The sequence below is a fragment of the Ammospiza nelsoni genome, chromosome 14 (assembly GCF_027579445.1).
Source record: "Ammospiza nelsoni isolate bAmmNel1 chromosome 14, bAmmNel1.pri, whole genome shotgun sequence".
NCBI classification, from domain to species: domain Eukaryota; kingdom Metazoa; phylum Chordata; class Aves; order Passeriformes; family Passerellidae; genus Ammospiza; species Ammospiza nelsoni.
Genome location: NC_080646.1, coordinates 14,808,999 through 14,830,838, shown reverse-complemented (window position 1 = coordinate 14,830,838; position 21,840 = coordinate 14,808,999). Strand labels below are relative to the sequence as shown.

At 42.5% G+C, this 21,840-nt stretch overlaps 1 protein-coding gene across 3 annotated transcripts in view; it reads right to left on the bottom strand.

Moving 5' to 3' along the window:
- The window catches only part of TJP1 (tight junction protein 1), a 156,627-nt gene that overhangs the window by 58,897 nt on the left and 75,890 nt on the right, over positions 1-21,840 (bottom strand). The window contains exon 1 of one of the 3 annotated variants that reach the window (XM_059481872.1): positions 9,086-9,367. The exons of the other annotated variants lie outside the window; for them this stretch is intronic. Within the exon in view, the coding sequence (XP_059337855.1) occupies positions 9,086-9,118 (33 nt within the window). The 5' untranslated portion in view covers positions 9,119-9,367. Of the gene's footprint in view, positions 1-9,085; positions 9,368-21,840 lie in introns of those variants that run through there. 3 annotated transcript variants of the gene reach the window in all.

Sequence of the window (21,840 nt, the reverse complement as noted above, 5' to 3'; positions counted from 1 at the left end):
GAAAGGTCAGTGTTTTCAAGCATTCCAGTAATCTGTAAATTGCCTTGGCTTATCACTTGGAAGCAACATAATTACACTGCTTGAAGGGCTAGGACAGTAAAGACAGAATTTAGGTATTATGTTTTGGTCAGCTACATACTAACCTCTACACTGTAAGCATGTCCAGGAAACTCAGAATAATGTACAAATTTTAAATGAACAGGAAAACATCAAAGTCCGCACTTCTGATACAGGGAAAGCTATTGACCAAGTTTTGTAACCATCTATAGTAGCTTATCAAGTAGAAATATCTTCGAAGGGTTTTTTAAATTTCTTAACAAGTGTCCCAAAACTTTTAAAGATACTTCCCACAAAAGTAATTTTTAAATACAGCAAGATCGCAACTACTACTGAGCAAATTAAAAGGCCCTGTTCTGGAAGTTAAAAAGTGGAACAAGCAAAATGTAATTTTCATAATAAGGGTTTAGTTCCAGTTGAAAATCAGTACTTTCTGTTAGAGAAAAGAAAAATTATTGTTGCCAGCTATAAACATCCCAAGCAATTTACTCATAGGCCAATCATTGATTTTAACAACAGATTTTCTAGAAATAGAAAAGCAAAATTAGATCTACCAGTCCATCTCCCTCACAAGATTAAAAATGCTGCCATTGAGTCGCCACCAGTCAAAACTATTCCAACCCACTGTGACTGAGGTGTTGTGTGGTGCCCCAAAGCACAGAAAGCAGCCACCAGCCCCAGCCAAGGCTCCTGCACAGATGTGTCCTGGCAGCCCCAGCTGCCCTCACCCTGTCCTGTGCAGCCCTTTTGCTGCACAGCTCCAGCCCCATCTGCTTCCACTGCCGGCAACCACCAACACACCCAGCCCTGCTGCTGCACTGCAGGTGAATTCCTGCATTCACACGGGAGGAGAAAAACCAAATACAAAGAGCAAAAAAAATCTCAATTTTAATTCCATCATAAAGAAGAAAGAAAAAAGCTATGCAATATTTCTCTGACACTGCTTGCTTTTGTTTAAAGTACTTTTAAGGCATGTTGATTTTTTTTTTAAATGGAGATGATACATGCAGTCAGAAGTTCAGGCTAGTGAAACACATGCTGCAGAAACATCACATTTATGTTTAAAAGGCACCTCCTGCCTGTTTAAACTACAATGCTAGCACAGCTTCAAGTGCAGGACATAAATCTCACATTACTGTAAACCAAACTAAGTTTACAGCCAGAAAGACAATACCAGTATTACCAATAATGCAACTGACTTAAAAGGTGCACTCATCATACAGAAAGGAAAAAAAATCCAGCACCATTGGTCATCCTAAAGGAGAAACTATCTCAGGAACTCTCTACCACAGACTCCTTGCCATTCCTTACACACCTTCCCACGACAGAGACATTTACTGATTGCAAATAAACACAACAAGTAAGAAAACCTTTTATGTGAGCATTGGTATCCAAACAATTTAAACAACAGATCCCCTCATTTGAGACTCAGCACTTTCCTGGGCAGTTCTAGGGTGGATTTACCATTGAACTACCAACAATAAACAAACCACAGAGCACTGGGAAAAAATAACCCCACAGAATGCTTCTACAGCACTCTGATTCAGATGAAACATGCTCTTCATTCAAGCCATCAACTCTGCTTCTGTAAACCTGGATACCTTTCCTGTGCTTCCTAGCTAAATGCTCCCAGCTTTAGGAATATTAATCCAGCCTACATTTTCCATAGAGAACAAAACCCAATCAAAATGCAAGTGCACTTAGCTGTCTCATGAGATTACACTCCAGGAATTTCCATTCTTACATAGCTGGGTTATTAACAGAGGTTTATCCTGAATGCAGTGGCCAATCACTTTCCACAACTTAATTTCAATCCTGAAGGAAACACAAGTTCTTTTGTCAGAAAGCCATGCCTTTAAGCTTGGCTTTAAGATCTTAATACCCACTGAAAAAATGATTTGAGGAATCCAGGTTTCAGGAAAAGCCAGTACCCCTGTCACCTAACACTGTGCTGGGAAATTAATTCATGTTAAGGCATTCATGGGCAAAGGGGCATTTTTTCCAAATGTAGGAACAATGCTGGGTCAAGTGACATTAAAAAGGTTTTAAACAACCATCCTGTGATAAGAGGGTTAACAGGATCTGGCCTTCTCCCAAATTCAGTTCTGGGGAAGTCAGTCATCCAAAATGAACATGAATTACGTATTTATTACAGCCTTGGAATTTGTTCAGATAAACAATAATTGTCAGAATTAGCCCCAGGTACTATCCTGATTCCATGCAAATTACAAATAACTAATTAACTGATATCACATTGTCAAGTAGCACCTCAAAGTTACTCCTAGAGCTTTACAGCTATAGTCATTCCAATTCTAAAAGATCTATTGAAACCAATAAATCTTTAGACTACATAATTTACATCTATTATATTTTCAATGCAGCTGAAAGCATCTGTGTACATACTCTTTGGTTTGGGTTTTTTCAGGGTTTTTTTTTTGTTTGTTTGTTTTGGGGTTTTTTACTTTTAAATATGTTTTTATACACCTTTTCATAGCACCATGTGCCTGGTCAGTCCTTCGTCAAAGTCATGTCACCACTGCTGTAATTTAAGTAATAGAAAAACTGACATCATTGCTCAAATTTCACAATCTGTCCTGTTTCATTACGTTACTGCTTCTGGTTATTATTTAAGGTTATTACTTCCTTTTAATTAACTTGAAAAATTGAGCAGTGTCTCTGCAGCCACAAGTTACTCCTTATTAATTTTTGTGTTTTTGAATTCATGGTGAGTGTAACTGAGGCATCAATGCTGCTGCAGGAGCACCATGGCTGCCTGAAGAAAGAGACCCGAGAAGGTTTGCAGGAAAGGGCAGGGGATGTTATTTCAGCCCAACAAACTCGCCTCCCAGAGCTGAGTCCAAAGGCTTGACCATATGTTCTGAAGTGTATTAACAAGTCTCCAAGCACCTTGCTCATTCCATCTCCCATCTGGATACATCCTAAGAAACAGTCACCAGCCCAGAGTGTAAATAGCTGGAACGGGTCCATTTAATATTTACAAGAAAATTTCTAAGCTGGATACAGAGAAGGGGGCCATCTGTTAAAGTGATTGCTGACCCAGTGGGGCAGAGGGGAAGATACTGTTACTGGACCCCATTCAAACAGTCCCAAAGGATCACAAGCTGAAAACTAATTACTGCCTTTTTAGGAGGGGTGGGGAAGATTTTAGAATTGAGTTCCTAAGAAGAAGTCAAATGTAAAAGGCAAACGTGAGGAAGACAGAAGGCAGCTCTGCAGTGCAGTCCTTCCTGGGAAAAGCCTTGGGAACTACAAATCAAACAAACTGCCGACTTTTGCTCAATTTCTATTTTCAGCATATCACTACTTTGGAGATGTGGGGGTGGGGAGACAAAAAGGCCATCAGAGCCATACCAAGTTCTGTTGTTGCTTCCTCTGCTAAGGGAAGTTAACCATACACCTTCTGATGAACTATATAGGCCAAAAAGGTCACATTTGCCCACTTCTCCTAAGAATGTGAACTTCTCCAATGCAGCACTCCCTACTGCTGTCATCTTACTGAATTTAGGCTGCCCTCCCCCACCACAAAAGGGAGGAACATCTGTTTATAATGGATTAGGAAACAAGAATCCTATTAGAGATTACCAAATACTCTTGAGAAAATAAATACTTTTTTAATGTACAGCCAATATTTAAATTTTTAGCACCAACAATACAGTTAATTTTTCCAAGTGTCTAAATAAATCCTGATGTGCAAACGCAGGAAAGACCTCTAAAGAGCTACTGAAGATCCTACAGAGTCAAGAAGAGTAAATGCAAGCCAAGTGTCCAGTCCTGCACACAGTGGGGCAGGTTCTCCAACCCTGCAGCAGCCCAAAGAGTCCACAGAGCTTGGGGCTTAGGGAGCTGCCTAAGAGCACACCCCAGCAGGAAAACCCCATGGATAACCCAGCAGACACCACTGTCCCTGGACAAGCCACCACACTTGTGGCCTCAGCAGCACTTGTTACTCTGCAGCCTCCAAGGGACCCAGGCTGGACCTGAAATATGCATCTGAACGTGCCCCTCCATTTCCTCAGATCCTTCACTCAAGCACATCACAGCCCTGAAACAAGAGCACCCCTACTATTTATGACTGTACAGCACATATTTGAATAATCTGTGCCTAAAATAGCATAATTATAAGACAAGACAGTGTTTTCATTTCAGGACTTTTTGGACTCAGCATAAATACACTGCACAGAATCATGGAATTCATTTTAAGACTTCCCTACGGCTGTTTGCTTAATCAGTACATTCAGTGAAGAAGTCATTAGTAATATATTTGCCTGAGAAAACACTGGGCATAGTTTGATATTAATTTCTGTTGTATTTATACCATGATAACACAGAAATACTTCTGAGGATATAAATGACAAATGTCTTTTGAACCCATAACAAAAACAATAAAAGCATTTGTTTCAAATACTATCCCTTAACTCAAACTGACACGTAGAATTTGACAGTGATACAAACCAAATGTTGGGACCATTAATTTTGAAATGGACATGTACATGGCTTTACTCCCCCCACACTGTGACTAATCAGATTTTCCTCTGCCACTCCAGTGTGCACACAAGACAAGGCCTTTCCACAAGGTATAGAGGACAGGAGAAGAAAACGAAAGGAGGATCTTATTTCACACTGAAAGCTTGTTGGCAAAAAAATGGGTGAACACTTCAGTCCTTGGTGAGAACTTCAACTGTGATACAGAGCCTTCAGATGAGTGCTTTGACCTGAGATAGACAATACTTTTGCACAGCATTTCAAGTAATAAACCCAACATATTTAGCACAATTCAGAGCTTGAGTAGTCAACTAGTTACAGTTCTGTTTCCAACTCAGTACCTTATGCTGAGTAGTTAAAAGCCAAGTATTTTCACGAGTACCCAGAAGGTTTTGACAACAATGGTACATTGCAGTGTGAACACAGACATAATATTCAAGCTCAATAACCACTCCTGACTTCAAGAACAAATTCAAAATACTGTGGTTTAGCTTTTTTTAGTACAGACAGAAGCCCAGCACCTTTTCTCATAGAACCTAGGCAGTAGCACAATGTGCATCTTAGAATACCTACGATGTACATAACCCACTTCTAGAGGTTTTTCTTGACACAAAGATTAGCTAGCTGGTCACTGATAAGGCCTTACTGATTTTCCACTCTATAAAGGTGGAGCCAGTTGCCAGGCACCGTCAGATTTCAGCTCTGTTTACATTACAGTAATCTTTACACTGCACGTTGAACCAGAAGCAAACTCCAGCACTCACTTCATAATGACTTAGGGAGTGTGGAGCTTGCAGCTCCTCTCACACTGCAGCCAAAGTTACACTGGAAAATGCACCTCAGGTATCATCTGGTAATTGAAATTACTGATAGTCCTAACTGGAAAAATGAAATCAAGAAAATCCAAGCCTGAAATACAAGCTACTCATATAAATTGTTCTTTGAAAAATACCTACCAGTATTAGTATTTCCTAAGTTCCAAATACAACTTACAGAAACACGAGCAAAACTAAATGCAGTATTTTAAAGGTTCTCTTTTCTATATAGGAGGTAAATTCTTAGGTTAAACTCAATTCTCAGTTACTTTCCCATATATGTTTTCTATGTATTTATTTCTTTGTTGTTACAGTTGAAGAATCTCACAAACAACCAAAGAAGAGCTAACTTTACAGTGCCCATATACAGAATTACATAAGAAAAATAAAACACTGCTCCAAACTTAGCTACCTCACAGACTGAATTAAAAACCACTTTAAAAACATTTGCACATATATGCTTTACAAGAAACAAATCCATTGGTGTTTCCAAGAAAGATTTAGGGTACAATGCTAACCCCAATTATGAAAACCACAGGACATTGCCCCTAAAACAGAAAACCAAGGAGTCCTTGCAATCAGCATGCCTTGAACCATTAACACAGCCATGTTCTCAGCTCCTGATTCAAGGGGTAGTTAACAGATACATGCAAGGAGCTAGAAAACCAGTTAAAATAACCAAAATTCAGTTAGTTACATGATTGACGTGAAAGACTGAAATACTCTTCACGAATGTATCTTAAAATAGAAGGGAGTCTCAAGAACTCAGGTTCAGCATACAAAAAGGCTCAGAGATTCAGTAAGTTGTCCCTTTTCAGGGTGATGTTTTTGTTTGTTTGGTTTGGGTTTTTTTACCAATGTGGACTATATTACAACCTCCAACTTACAGGCAAAAAGAAAGTTTACACCCCATTACTAAAATCCTGAGAGTCATTCCCACAGCATCCATTAGTACTGTTCAAAAAGACACCAGAAGAGATTAGGCCCCTCAAATTTTGCAGTAACAGCCACAACCAGACTAAACTTCCAGCCAGTCTTCATTTCCCCACCATTTTCTATTGTATTTTACCAACAGCTACAACAAGCACATAGCACCTTAATAAAACCACCTTCTTATACAGCATAGCAGGGGAATAAGCTAAGTAGTCAAAACTGAAGGCAGTGAAATTGTTTGTGAAAGACTGTTGATAGTAGGGGGTAACATAATCAATCACAGCAGCCAAGATTATCTCATGTACAAATAAGAATCATTCAGCTAATCCAAAAGAATTTTTTCTCCCTCCTTTTTTTTTTTTTAAGGTTTTGTCCAGTCAAGTGTGACACAGTAACTGTGGATATGGACACACAGTTCAAATATATTAAGTAAATGTTAAGAGAAAACCATTCATCATTTAATGCATTACAACCCCAAAAATGAGAAACCAGATACCATATCCAAAGGGATAACTTTGGAAGTAAAGAAAACAAGATCTGGAATGTGAACACAGAAATCCCCCAATATTCAAGTATTTCCAAAACACTTTTTAATCTCCTTGTCTATGACTATTAAAACTACATGGAGAGCAGCCCAGGAACTAATGCTTGAAACACAATTAACAATATCCACTGACAGAAAGCACCTCTGTTTTGACAACGAAACTCACATAAACTGCATGCAACAGATTCTAGTCTTTAAAGCCATTTCTGTGATCAAGATAAAAAGATAATAAATAATTCTGATAAAAAGCTATCACAGATTAAGAATTTACTCTGACAGTCCCAGGTCCTACAAAATGAGGTTTTTCCAAAGAAAGAGATGCTATTTCAATTACATGACTTCCATAAATCTGAAAGCATCCCAGTGAAGAGTTAAACCCCAGTGAGACTATATTTTGCAACATTCTTAAATTAACATACCTTTCAGCATAATTAGTTTGGCTGATACCGTATGCATGTATGCAAGCTCCAAGGGCCAATGTGATATGACCATGAGCAGGAGGAGTTTCAAATAACTGCTATGGCAAGATACAACCTCCAATGAACACAGTCTGTACACCAGTCCACAGCCAAAACAGATACACTTTCTGTACACTTCTGCAACTTTAAATACACTTCCGTATTTAAAAATAGAAAAACACTTCAAGACAGTACATGCATGTGTGGAAGGCAATATTTTTCCACAGCCTCACAAAATAGCTGTATTTTAAGAGAGCATTTTGAGCCAGAAATGAGAATTTTATACCCCGATTTTACAACAACAAGAAAAAAATCTGCAAAATTTAAGTTGATGCAATTTCTCACAATCCCTCACAAAGCAGAATTCTAACACAACACTATTCAATACAACATTTATCTTCAACTCCTATTTGTTATTAACATAAATGCATTTGAAAAGGGCTAAAAAGTATGTTTTATCTATCTCCATAGCTAGGTGATAGCAGAAGTAAGAAATATTATCTAAAATAGGTTACTCTTCCAACAACAAACACTTATTGTTGAAATGTGTTTGTCTATATGTTAAAATGTAACACAATACCTCCGGAAGAACACTTCAAACGGGGCATGAAACTCAGTAGTCAACATTAGCTTTTAAATTTTTTAAATTCCACTCTGGACGCCGAGGCTGCCTCGAACACACCTCTGAAGTAAGACTCTGGAGTTGGTAAAATCGCCAGCTAACAGTATCTTACAACTAGAGTCAGTTTGTTACTTAGTATCTCGAGCACCGAAGTTTTTCGGCACTAACACAGCAAGGTGTTCATTTGACTTCAGCCTGTAGAACACCACTTGTGAGTAAGTGCATACCAGCAAGTGACATCAGACCGAAACCACGCAGTTTCACTCGAAAGCAAACACCACTAAGCCGAGCTCCGGTGCACCGGCCAGCACACACGACGGGAACTCGTCGCGCTGAAGCCGGAGCAACTACTCAGGCGCCACAAGCTAAAAATCAGTTCGAAATTCAAATTCAAACTAGTTTCAAAGCAAACCTTTAATTCTGCGCGAAGGAGAAATAACCTGTTGAGCGTTGCTAGCTCCACCTCTGGGCCCCGGGGCCGCTCGGCATTACTCACCGCCGCGCAGCCGGGGCAGGTCAGAGTACACGCCCCGCAACGTGCACCTGCACCGGCAACACCTACGGATCAGGTGGAGGACCGGCACAAGTTTCTGACGGATTACTGCCGCCCCAAAGCTGTTTACCGTATGTCAGCAACAATCATCCCCGACTGATTCAGCGGCCACAGAAAAAAATCCTGCACTACTGGACTCTCCCGGTTGAACCTTTCCTAATTGCTACCCGGCTCCAGCCTGGAACAAAAGGGCACGGCCAGCGCACCGGCGGGAGCGCGGGGGCTTCTCCCGGGGGCAGGCCCGGCTGCCGCAGCCGTCCCGGGGCCGGGGCCGGGGCCCGCACGTCCAACAGGTGGGCGGCCGGGCGGGACCGGGGCGGGGGCGGCCGGGCGGGGCAGCGGCCCGGGCCAGGGGGGTGCGGGCCACCTGCGCGCCCCTCCCGGCAGGCAGGGGGGAAGCGCTGCGGGGAAGGCGGCCGGGAGGCTCCGGCCCGCCTCACCCACCTCCTCGGTCCGCGCCAGCCCGTGCCCCCAGCACGGGCGGGGGTAAAGCCGCGGCCACCGCGGTGCGGGCTCGGCGGGGCAATGGGAAAACCGCGCCGGGGGTACCGCAGGATCGGAGCGGGCACGGAACGCGGCCGCCCCGGGGCCGAGCCTTACCTTCGTGGAAGCCGCCGCGGCCCTGGCAGACATTTTGTTTCCTTCTCTCCCCCGGAGCCGGGCGAGCGTGTGCGCGCCTGCAACTCTTCAGGCCGGGGGAGAGAAACTCGGCGCCGCCGCCGCCCGCGCCTCACGCAGCCGCCCGAATAAACATCCCAGGGCGCGGGGGGGAGGAGGAAGAGGAGGACGGCAGGGAAGGGGCGGGGACGGGGGAGGAGGGAGAGAGGAAGAAAGAGGAAGGGGAGCGAAGGCTCAAGTTTGATAAAAGTGCGGTCTCTCTCCTGCGGCGCCTGGCGCGCCGGGGCCGGGTTCCGCCGCCGGGGCACGGAGCGCGGGAGCGGCCGCGCTGCCCCCGGGCCCGCCCGCTCAGCGGCCGCGCCGCCCGCCCGCCTCGTGCCTCTCCCCCCGCGCAGCCACCGACATGTCCGACTGCCGGCACGGCCCATCCCGCCGCGGGGGGACTGCCCGCCCCGCCGCCGCCTGCCCCCGCTTTGCCGCAGCACCCGGAGCCCTGGAGGGCAGCGGAACGGCGGCGGCGGAGCGGCCGGTCCCGGCCCCGCGGGCTGTGCCGGGCGCGGCGCCGGGAGGGCCGCCCGCGGGGCTCGCCGGCCGCCGGGCTCCCCCCGCGCCATGGTCGGGGCGGCGGGGGCCGAGCGCGGCCGGGCCGGCGCAGCCTATGGGAGCGCGGGGGGCGTTTGAACGCGGGGAGCGGAGCAGGCCGGGACCGGCACCGGGACCGCCCCGAGCGCTGCGGGACCGGGCGGCTGTGGGGGCTCGGCCGGGCCCGGGGCCGCGCTCTCCGCAGCACGCTGTCCTACAGCGCTCACGGAATTCTCGCCCCCCTGGAGCCGGCCGCAGAGCTGGGATGTCGATCAGTGCGGGCTCAAACCTGCTCTTGCGTTTGCCCATTGTTTGAAGGGGCGGGACGTTAGTTTTCGAGTTCCTTAATTGTACATCTTGTTCTTGAGATAAAAGCAATAAAGACACAAAAAGAAAACAACTTGGGAGATTTGCTTTGCTTTAAGGTGGTGACTGCATAGCCTTAGCATTTCCTATAGCACCATGAACTGCTGCCTGCAGCTTTGAAAAATAAACTTTTCCCAGCATTTTAGAGTGCCTTTTACAAAGTAAGTATTTACTTAAGCACCAAGAGAAATACTGCATTTTTTTCCATTTAAAAGGAAAGGCTTTTAAAGATGTTATTTTACTTTTGGGCGTTGGATGCCCAACCCATGCACAATGAGGCTGTCTGAAAATGCAGCTGGAGTCTTCGAGATGGCTCATGCCACAGAAAGCTGAGCACACTCCCAAATTTTGTAGGGCCAAGTCATAAATTAACCAAGTGACTTCCAGAAGCATCACCCATTAAAGTGCTTCAAACCCCACTGAAAAGATGGCACACTGGTTATCACCCATATCACTATGGTCCATAGTTTATGATGTTGATTAATTTACTCTTCAGAATTAGATAAGAGCCCAAGTGGCATGACTAATCAGGTACATAAGGTTCCAGTGAAGGAAAAGTAGGTGAGAAAAATCCCAAATCGAAATGGGAGTACTTTGCACTCAGCAAACATTTCATGAGATATACATGGCAGTAAAAGCCATGGTATCAGGGCCAGATTTTCTAGCAGTTGTATAATTTATGTGCCACCAGCTGCTCTGTGCTCCATGCAACCTCCAGAAGTACTGAAATTCTTAAAAAGAGGCTTATTCTTAAATTCTTAAAAAGATAATTCAACGATCCAAATCACCCTCCCACCATGAAACGCCCTACCCAAAGCCACTGTATGAGTTTTACGTTTGTTCTCTTTTGAAAATAAACAAATTCATATTCCAGGAAATAGCTGAATCAAATTCCCAAGGCAGCAGTCCGAATTCGGGGAAGGGCCAGCTCCTCCACCATGGCCCTGCAGGGCCGGGAAAGGCACCGGGAGCTCTCGGTAGCGCTCACCGGGACAGCCTGGCAGCTCCGGGGGCTCTGTCAGCACCGTCCCCGGCTTCTGACTCCGGACTGATCCCGAGTGCCCGGACAGCCGGCTGAGTCCCCTCCTTCCCCCGGAGCCCCACAGGAGCTCCCCGTGCTGCAGCGTGGCCTCCTGCCATGGAAACACCACAGCACACGTTTTATTTGTTCATTGCTAGATGGAACTAAGCCTCCGATTATTTTTTTAAACTCTATCTACAGCCGCAGAAGGCGGAATGTGACGGGTTTTGTGCCCACATGCTTCACTGTCAGAGTATTCATCAGAGCAGGCAGGAAGGAAAAGGCTGAGATCACAACAGGAAGGAGGGGGAAGATTTCAAGGTGTGGAGACTGCATGAAAAGAAACTCAGGGGAGGATGACCTGATAAACTGTAGGGTAAAATAATCCCTCCCTTTCATCTTTTTCTCCTTGAATACTTCTGGGGAGAGTAGACAAGACCTACAGGCTGGAGAGGAGATAAACTGAGAACAAAGGGTAAAGATGATCAACCAAGATGAGGCCAGGGAATGAAAGAGGACTGAAGGCATGCACACAAGGTGCAGATGGGTTCCCTACAATGAGGGAGAAGGACCATGGGAAATAAAAGCAGTTATTAAAGTGTTGGGAGAAAGATGGGGAACAAATAAAAAGGTGAAAGAAAAGTATTAAGCAAAGAAAGCAAAGATAGAGGCACCATTTTTGTATCATATGTTGGATGAGAAAATGCTACCAATGCATACCCTGAATTTAACAAGGAGGGAGACCATTTAACAAGGAAGGACTTCTGCCAGGGGTTCAAAACAGCTGGATATGCATAACTCTTTTAGCCCACAGAAACTAAGATTTCCTTCCTTCCTTCCTTCCTTCCTTCCTTCCTTCCTTCCTTCCTTCCTTCCTTCCTTCCTTCCTTCCTTCCTTCCTTCCTTCCTTCCTTCCTTCCTTCCTTCCTTCCTTCCTTCCTTCCTTCCTTCCTCCCTCCCTCCCTCCCTCCCTCCCTCCCTCCCGCCACTTCCTTCCTCCCTTCCTCCCTCCTCCCTCCCTCCCTTCTTTTCTCCTTCCTTTTTTTTCAATTTTTCCTCCCTCTCTTCACCATCTTCCTTCTCTTTCCATCAAACAATTATTTAAATCTTCATCTCTACTCTTGATACAAATTAGAGGAGCCAGAAATGTTATCTTATTCTATTAGCATTGGTAAAATGCATCTATTTTTCAGTAGATACAAATTCTTTCTAATGAATGGGTTTGCTTGTTTTTATACAAAGCAATAGCAGAATCATGTTGCTGTCCTTTGAAATTCTTCCTTCAGGAGGATTTTTGCATCTCTTCATTAACAAATTGCTCACAAGCAAATCTACCATCAACAGTACTGAAAATGCCAAATCAAATGTTGGCCAAGTCAACATAGAATTATTATCTTAAGTGTAAATAACTTTGAATTTTATAGTCCTTTATAATTAACCTTGAGTGGATTTTAAATTTTTAAATAAATATTACAAAATTCATGTCTGAAAGTGCAAGTTCTATATTGTTAAGACTGTTAGGATTCCAGTGTATTCATGTGTTCCCTTTAAAAATCTTCAATGAAACAGCAGATGTCTATATATTTATATACACATATTGATATATAGCAAGAGAGATGCATGTGTTAGTGTTTAGATATATATATATATATATATATGCCTTATATATACAATACATTCAGTCAGATGCAGTTATACAGCAAGTCCCATCTGTTAGCTAAGGGATCAGAATTTTAAAGCATATTTCTGATTCTACCCATATAAGTCCTGAAAAGAGGATCATCTTTAACCCCTATCTTTAGATAGAAAATTGTCTTAGAAGTCAAGGGCTGAAGAAAAGCAAGCACTTTGCTCATCCTTTAAATAACAGCTACTGGGAGATGCCTAAAAAAAGTACTATTATATTTTCTTGGTAGGAAACCTAAAAATAAAACTATTATTTAATAAGTTCAAGCCCTAACCCCACATTGATTCAAAGGACGCAGAAGGACAGTCAGATGTGTGAATCCTCCTTTCTGAGGGCATGGGTATCTGTTACACCACAAGAACAGGAAGTCTGTTCTCTACTTTGTGTTGACTTAACTTTTAAAGAACTGTTTTGACCACTTAAAGATGGGGAAGAAGGAAACTGCAGAACCGCAGCCACTACAGAGACAACTTCCTGTGGGTTTTGTGGTGTGTGTGGCTCAGAAAGAGAACAATTCATAGAAGATCTCTCAGAGATAGCAGACAGTTTTGCTGCCCTGTGAGGTAGTCTTGGGATGCTTATCTATAAATAGGCCAATATATTATCAATTATGTCATGCAGTTTAGTTGATATTGTACATTCTGTATTTGTAGTTGACGCATGATGTCAGCACTTCAAGAACAAAAAAAAGGGGAAGAGAAAATTAGAGTTCACCATATAAACCACAAGAAAGTATCTGTTTCTACCTCAAGAAGTAAAAAAGTAGTTTACAGAAAGCTGTGAGAAATCCATGTCCTTAAAATTACACAGAACTTCAGTGTCTTGATGAATCAAGTCCCTAAGGAAAAAATTAATGCAATGATGATGCCTAGTAATGATTCTTATCTTCCTCCCACTTCCACACAGTTAAAGCTTTGTTCCTATACCTAGTGACTCTTTAAAAGGCTGTACATCACTGCAGTGCCTCTTCTAAAAACACTGCAGACAATTGCTCAATATACAGGGAATAGAGTTTTCCAGTAATTCACTGCCTCTCCCATACTGGAACTGTTAGACAAAGACAAAATCCCAAAAGGCAAAATCCCCAAAGACAAAATCCCAAAATCTGTACTTCACCGCCCATTAAGAGGTTAAAGCACATACCTCAGGTACACTCCAGAGGCTCAGAATGGGAATAAACCCAACATGTTCATCCAGGCGCCTATCTTAACTCCTGTTGTTTAAACTCATTGTTATTTCCTTTTAACACCTTAAAAATAGTACTATTGCAAAGTGTTTAGCAAAGTGCAAGGGCATTTTATCTGTTCAGCCTGAATATCACTTCAACTTGTAAGCAAATGGGAAATGTACAAATAGAAATAAAAATAGGTTGCAGTGGCAATGCAACATTATTTTCAGCCTTAAAGTACTTGACGAATGTATCACTGTAGAGCTGAAATCTAGTCTCTTCAGTTATCATTTTGGGATATCCTTCTAAAAAGAAACTCATCTCCATGGGTTTGGATCAGGTCTCAGAGAAACTTTGTCATCTGTATAATTGTGTAGTGACAAAATCTGAGACTACTGTTGAAGAAATTATTATCTGTGAGTTTTAGTTGTGCTTCGTGGCAGCAGAGCTAATTTATTACAGAAATTCATTACAGAAATGTTATGTAACCATTCTACTTCACATCTCAGTCATTTTATGAACGGGACTGTAAACTTCAGTGCACTGCAGCTGATCAAGGCTGATTTTACAAAATGCTTCACTGTTAAGCAGCCACTGGATGTCAAAATATCAGATATTCAGAACTGTTCTGCTTTCTCCAGGTTTATTTGGTAGGGAGGGGACTGTTAAAATAATCAAAGACAGCTGTGAGAGTTCAGCAGGCACAAATTCAGTGCTGATGTGATTCCAGCCCCTGAACAGTCACACTGCAGACAGCACCACACATGCTCCACTGATCTAGAATTCTTATTTATCATATTTAGATTTTACAAAGCCTGACTAGCAGTTCAACCTAAAAAGTGCTTGCCCAGACAACAAGCAACATGCACCAAAGTTTAACTGCACAGGCAACTTTAGAAAGTAAAAGTGAGTCCAGGGTCAGCTTAACAAAATTGATTCATTTAATTACCTTTCTGGCAAACAACTTTGTATTCAAACCCAGAAATTTTCCAGGAACCCTTGCACAAGATACAAGTGACAAAACTGTTCTCTAAAACCCAAACAGAATCACCACTACAAGGAGGAGGGAAGATGGGGAGGCTGCAGAGGTGTGGTTTTCTAAGCCAGATAGTTTTGAAAGGTGAGATCACTTCTACAGTTTCTTGAGCACAAATATCAGACTTGCAATGAGTACTACAGGAAATTATCATGACTCATTCTTGCTAATGAGAAGGGCATGCATACAGAAAATGAAAATATGTACTGAAAATTGTTACATTCAACACAAAAATACATACTGAATATTGTTACACTGGTAAAAGTGTTTCTAGATAATGATGCAAAAGTGTGAGCTCATCTGCTTCTCAATTCTTCATACCAAAAAGACCTTATTGCATAATTGCAAAAAATGTAGAAACTTAGATTACTGAACTCTATAACCTATAATCTATTTTTATTGCCACTCAGCTTTCATCTCCTAGAATCTCAAATTTATTTTTATCCTCTTGCCTTTCTTATTACAACTGGTACAAGACTCCATCTACTCTTTTAAAATTCACATGCACAAATCCATCAAGTCAAGGAACTAACACTGCTTAAAAGTAGGAGCACAGATTATTCCAGTTAATTCCAGTGTAATCGTTACCTTAGGTGGTAGCTCTGTCCCAGCAGCACCTGCTTTACAAGAGCAACTTCAGGAAGGTTTAGAGGAGCTAAGTAAGGTGAGTAAGCTCCTGATGGTCACACCCATGGGGTTATGAACCCTTTCCATCTTGGTATTTGTTTTTGTTTCTACCTCCAAATATTTAAAACTATTTAAAAAAACCCCAAACACTTAAAAAAGATCGCTTTTTGTGTCACTGGAAGAAATTCAAGTTACCTTGTTTGCACCTCCTGCAGGTTTCTTAACTATGTATTATTAGGTCATTATATTACACAGGAGTGTCACCACTCGTCTGAGATGGTTTTCTGGGGCTCCCTTTCAAAATCATTATAATTCTAAAATATATAAGCCTGAGACATGAGTGCATAAAATATTATTTTGGTTTAAAACACTACAGCAGAACATAGTTTAATGAGTTTTAACTTCATATTTCAATAATTCAGACCAAACTCTCAAGGGATCTTATTTAAGACACATTCATTGAGCACCACATACTTTCCATTTAAAAGTTGAGTGCTTTTCAGTTACTTTTAGTCTGTAGCAAGTAGATATCTGGTTATCTGTAATATTATAGATATAGATATATAGATATAGATATATAGATATAGATATCTGTGATATTATATTTTAGCTGTGTCAATAGAAATTAATAGAAAAATTTACCTCCCAGGGACAACATGTTTTGCAGCCCTAATTCACCTTTAACTGTTACAGTTTGGTTAATATTAGTATTTTTAATTATATAAATAAATGTCGCTACAAATTTTTTAAATAAGTTAAAAAGTTTTCAGTACATGTAACAGTTTCAACATGACAATTTACAGAAGAGGCTACTAGAACAGAAAGTGCCTAGTGTGGAAGGATATTGCATTATTTCCTGACCTGTTGTTGCCAGGAAAGGAAAGCACGTCACGGGCTGGCTCTGAGGCTCTGGTGTGTCCCAGCCATGAAATCAGGGATGGGAGCCCCACACTCTGTGACTTGGCCACTCGTTCCTGCTCTGGCACTCTGGCACTCTGTATGGGGATTTCTGCACTTTAAAAATTATCCTCGGAGCACCGAGGCAGGAATAAGTAGCCAAAGATGGGGACTTTTCAAGCTGAATTTACTGGCAAAGGTAACATCACTATGTATCTACACTCACACAGCATTTACCTACACTTCAAGCACAGAGATCACCTTGCCTGCAGATTTCTGTGGGCAAAAGGCACCCTGTGCCTTACAGAGGTAGGGCACCTGTACCTCATCTGAGACACAGGGCTTGCTTCACTCCTTGGACAATTGCACGACATTTTTCCAGTACTCCTGTATGATATGCCATCATGCACGTGCAAGAAATTCTCAGATGCTCATTTTTTTTAGTTCGGAGATTCATACAGTATTGGCTGTATAAAGGTACAGTGAAAGCAGTTGCTACTGAATCACTCAGAACCTTCAAAAAGCATGCAGGCATTTTACACTTGGTCCCATTAACTACAACCTGTAATGCATTTTCAGTAAAAGATTTTTCAAAAAAAAACTAGATATGATTTTAGTTCAGAATTTACAAAATCAAGCTTTGACCACAGAGTAATACTGGGTATGGTTAACACAGTAAACAAGAGGTTCAAAAAGATGTGAAGTACCAAATGAGATCTTTTTATGAGTCATCACACTGCCGGTACTGATACAGAGTCCAAACTTCACTTCTTTCTCTCAGTGGATTAGATTCAGTTCAGCTCTCTAGGCACTTACACTGCAAACAGATCTGTAAACTGATTTACATTTGCCAAAACAGAAGTTTTTCAGAGAAAATCACAGTTGGCATCTGTCTCCAGGACTGTTCTGTTCTGATAAACCTGGTGTTGTATTACCCAGGAAGCATTAGTATTTGGCAAGATAAACATATATTACTACAGGTGTATCTTTACTCAAATTCCAACTCTAAATCTAAGAAATAACAGTCAGAAATTCTCCTGACTGCCTCAGTACCAGAGAAACCATCTCTTTGGAATATCAACACATTCCACAACCTATATTGTAGTGAAGCCCAGAGGCTTTAACCAGAACAATGCTTTAATCTAGCTAAACCTATAGTCATTACAGAAGGATTCAAAGCAAAAATATTTACAGTGCAAAGCTCAAAGCTAACAGGGCAAATGCTCTATTTACCACAGTTGGATGGCTGTTTCTCATTCAAGTGTTTAGGCCTCACAGAATCCACATTATATCAATATCATTAGCTAAATCTTTTCTTTACACATCTGTCAGTTCAACTCTATGTGCCAGCTGAAAAACTGCAACTGTCACATCCCTTTTTAAATGTGTGAGATTATAATACTTGTGAAAAGTGCTAAGGCAAGAGCCTAGGGACTGAAATTCTTCTTGTTCTCCAAGCAGGTAAAGCAAGGACAAGCCTTAAAACAAGTTTCCCAGGGCAGTCCAGTCTGTGTGGCTGTTTGCAGTTCCTCAATCCCTCTGTGTGAAAGCTCATCCAGTATTTCCTATGTTATGCTTTAGTCTAATCAAAGATACAGCTTCTCACCATAAAACTTGCTCCCTAACTGGAAAATATTTCTGAAAGCCTTTTCAAAGCTGGAGAAACCAATTTTTGCCAAGTGTGCAAACTTCCATGAGTCACATAATACTCTGACTTCTGTTGTAAGATGAGTAAATATGATAATTGACAACAAGATGCTGAAGTGATTTATACCATTTCTTATGATAAATTTAAGAAGTGTTTTAAAGAAGGTCTTCCACAGAAACTTTATTCATTTCCCCATATTTTTCAAGAGCTTCTCATTGGAAGCAGCAGCCTTCAAAACAGACTTGTTTATTTTTTTCCCTATGACCCAATTATAAATACAGAGTTTGAAATTAAGCCTATGACTCTTTCCTGGCTATGTGTCATACTGACATTTAACATCAAATACATGCACTGTGCTTTTTAGACATGCACTGCTGGACAAGTAGATTGCATACTACTTCTAAATATTTCTCTCAGGGTACCCATATGCTATTTTCACAAATGGGCATCTCTGGTTTCTGAATAATACATGTCAAGACCAGGAAAAAAAAAAAAAAGAAGAAAGAACAAGCCTAGTTCCTAAGTCACCACAGAAAGCATCCAAAACTACTTTACTAGAAGAAACACCTTCTTTGTACACTTGTCTTACAGTATGGAGTAATTTTTTTCCAGCCTACTCTTTTTTCTTTCTCTAACTGTATCACTGCCCTGGCTGCACTAATAGGCCTTAATAGCCCTGACAAACTGATTATGAAGATAAATAATTATTTCTCTTTAAAAGCCCTGTAATCTGGAAGCAGTAGCAGGGGATGACAGAGATTTACATGGAAGAGGAAAAAAGGTGGAGGCATCTTTCCCCCATGAAGACTATCGTGTTGCCATAACTCACATGACACCTCCTCTCTCTGCTCCCCAGCCAGAGCTGCATCATGAACTGTTAACACACTCATTATTCTTGGCACAGAAATAAATTAGAGAGGTAACCACTGAATGCTTAGATCATTTGGGAAAATCAGTGAAACAATCTCTACCTACAGAAGCATATTCAAGAAGGATTACGAATCATGTACAATGTTTATTATATCTGCAAAAGCTCAAGATATTACAGTAGCCATTGCCCTCATTATATTAAAACCAATAGATAAAATGTGAGCTTTGCAAAACCTTTGCTCATATATATGCAGGGTCAGCTTTACCCATGCATGGTCAGGAAAGGCCCAGAGACAAGGGTGTGAACAGTGATGCTTCCCTGCAGCAGCACAAGCCCCATCTTGTACAACCTGTACAACCTGAGAGCCAGGAGAGCAACAAGGTGAATGAGCCTTCAGAACATGTCAATGTCTTGGTACTTTATAATACAACTCAAGTAATGAGATTTTATCAAAACATGATTTAATGTCATGACTCGAGCTGGATGGTGAGCACAGGAACATTGCTATTTGAATTTAAATTAAAATTTCATTAGGTATCATATTACATTTTAAAATTAGTATTTTGTTTCTAAGTGAACAGAGTTGATTGTGTAACTGAAGGCTATCTACATCACAGCCTCTTCCATGCCACTGCAAAAACAATTCCACTGGTCTCAAGGATGAGTTGGCTGAGGTCTCTCAAATGTATGTGTTATATATGCAGATAAACTTCATGTTGTTTTAAAATTAAAATTATTATTTTCCATCTTCCTGCCTGCACTGAAAAAGCAAATACAGTCCTTACATGACCCTCCTCCAACTCTCCTTGCAGAGTGTCATGTGTCAGCAGCGAGGATGGCCAGTGCCCCAGCCATACACTATTGTGTGGCAGGCAGGGACAGAGAAAGGAAGAGTCCCAGTGAGCAGTACAGCTGGGGACATCCTGCCCTACCAGCGTTCTATTCTTCTCCAGACAGGATGAAAAATAGCACTCTAAAGCACCAGCGTGTTCCCTGATTTAAAAAGATGGTGCTTGTGAAACTGAAATTAATTCAGCCAAGGTATGCAGTCCTTTATTAAAAGGCTCTTTGAGTGTAAGGAAACAGAGCCACTTGAAGAAGTCACGCATCTGAAATTGTTTGGCAGCGATTTCTCGTTCATTCAGAGCAGGCACTCAGCTGCGGGCTGCGCCCCTCGGACAAATCAGTGTGCAGGGAGGCACCTGGAGATAGGTCTGGGGTTCCCCAGTCTGCGCTGGCTGAGGAAAAGCCGGCAGCCTGGCACAGCTGCCCCCCTGTGCCCAGGGACTGGGCCGATCGCCCCGGGGGCGCAGCCGAGGAGCGGTGAGCGAGGGCAGGCCCCGGGCAGTGCCGTGCCCCGAGCGCCCCGCTCAGCCCAGCCCGGCTCCGGCAGCGCTCCTGCCACGGAAACCTGCTCCAAAATCCGATCAGCCCCACTCCCTGCCATGGAAACCTGCTCCAAAATCCCATCAGCCCCACTCCCTGCCATGGAAACCTGCTCCAAAATCCCATCAGCCCCACTCCCTGCCATGGAAACCTGCTCCAAAATCCGATCAGCCCCACTCCCTGCCATGGAAACCTGCTCCAAAATCCGATCAGCCCCACTCCCTGCCATGGAAACCTGCTCCAAAATCCGATCAGCCCCACTCCCTGCCATGGAAACCTGCTCCAAAATCCGATCAGCCCCACTCCCTGCCATGGAAACCTGCTCCAAAATCCGATCAGCCCCACTCCCTGCCATGGAAACCTGCTCCAAAATCCGATCAGCCCCACTCCCTGCCATGGAAACCTGCTCCAAAATCCGATCAGCCCCACTCCCTGCCATGGAAACCTGCTCCGGAGCATGGAACAGCCCCACTCCCTGCCATGGAAACCTGCCCCAAACTCCGGAGAGTGGAACAGCCTCACTCCCTGCACTGCTCCTGCCATGGAAACCTGCCCCAAACTCCGGAGCAGCCTCGCTCCCTGCACCGCCAATATTTTCAATAATTACCCTGTTGTTGCAGTGTATTGCAAATGAAGCAAATGCACCCTTACATAACATTATTACAATTATATTGCAGGGTTTGCCTCTGAGACAGCAGCACCTCGGCTACTGAGGTTCGGCCACAGCAAGGGGCAGAAGGCACCACCCAGCTGGACAGTGCTTTGTATCCTGCACAAAAATAAAGGTATAACGGGACTCTTGGATTGAGGACATCCCCTTACTCCATCAAAAAGTTATGCTTCTATAAATCTTAAATGACTTGCAGCATGAAAACAAATTGCTAGGCCACCAGCTGAGATTTCAACTCATTTTGAGTCTCTAATTATGCTTGAACAGCTCTTGAAAACACTGAAATCTGTTTCTGACTGCATAGCAAAGCATGGAATGGGCAAGACAAATATTGTAGTAACCTTCATAAGCAACCTGATAGTTATTGTGGAATCTGTCCTCTCCCCTTTTTGTTCTCTGGGGAAGTTGGTGCTGATTATGAAAACACCTTCAATAATAAGATGTTCCAGAAATTGATCATGTTGTTTATCTATTTTTAACATTTATTTTAACATTTTAAACAAATACTTAATTTTCTGATGTTATCTTTCCATTTCCATTCTCTGCTGTATGGAAGAAGTACTTAACAGACACACTTTGATGTCAGTACAGATTCACAGACAGATAATTTTCTTCTGAACAAACTTGTTTCTGTAAATATAAATGCAATGCAAACATAACTGGCACAGTCCAGTCTGTGGTAACAGCTGTTATTAAATCATACCTGTTTCTATTGTCAGAGAGTTTAATAACCTCCACAGTATAAAGAAAGGGCAAACAACTGTGACTACACCCATAT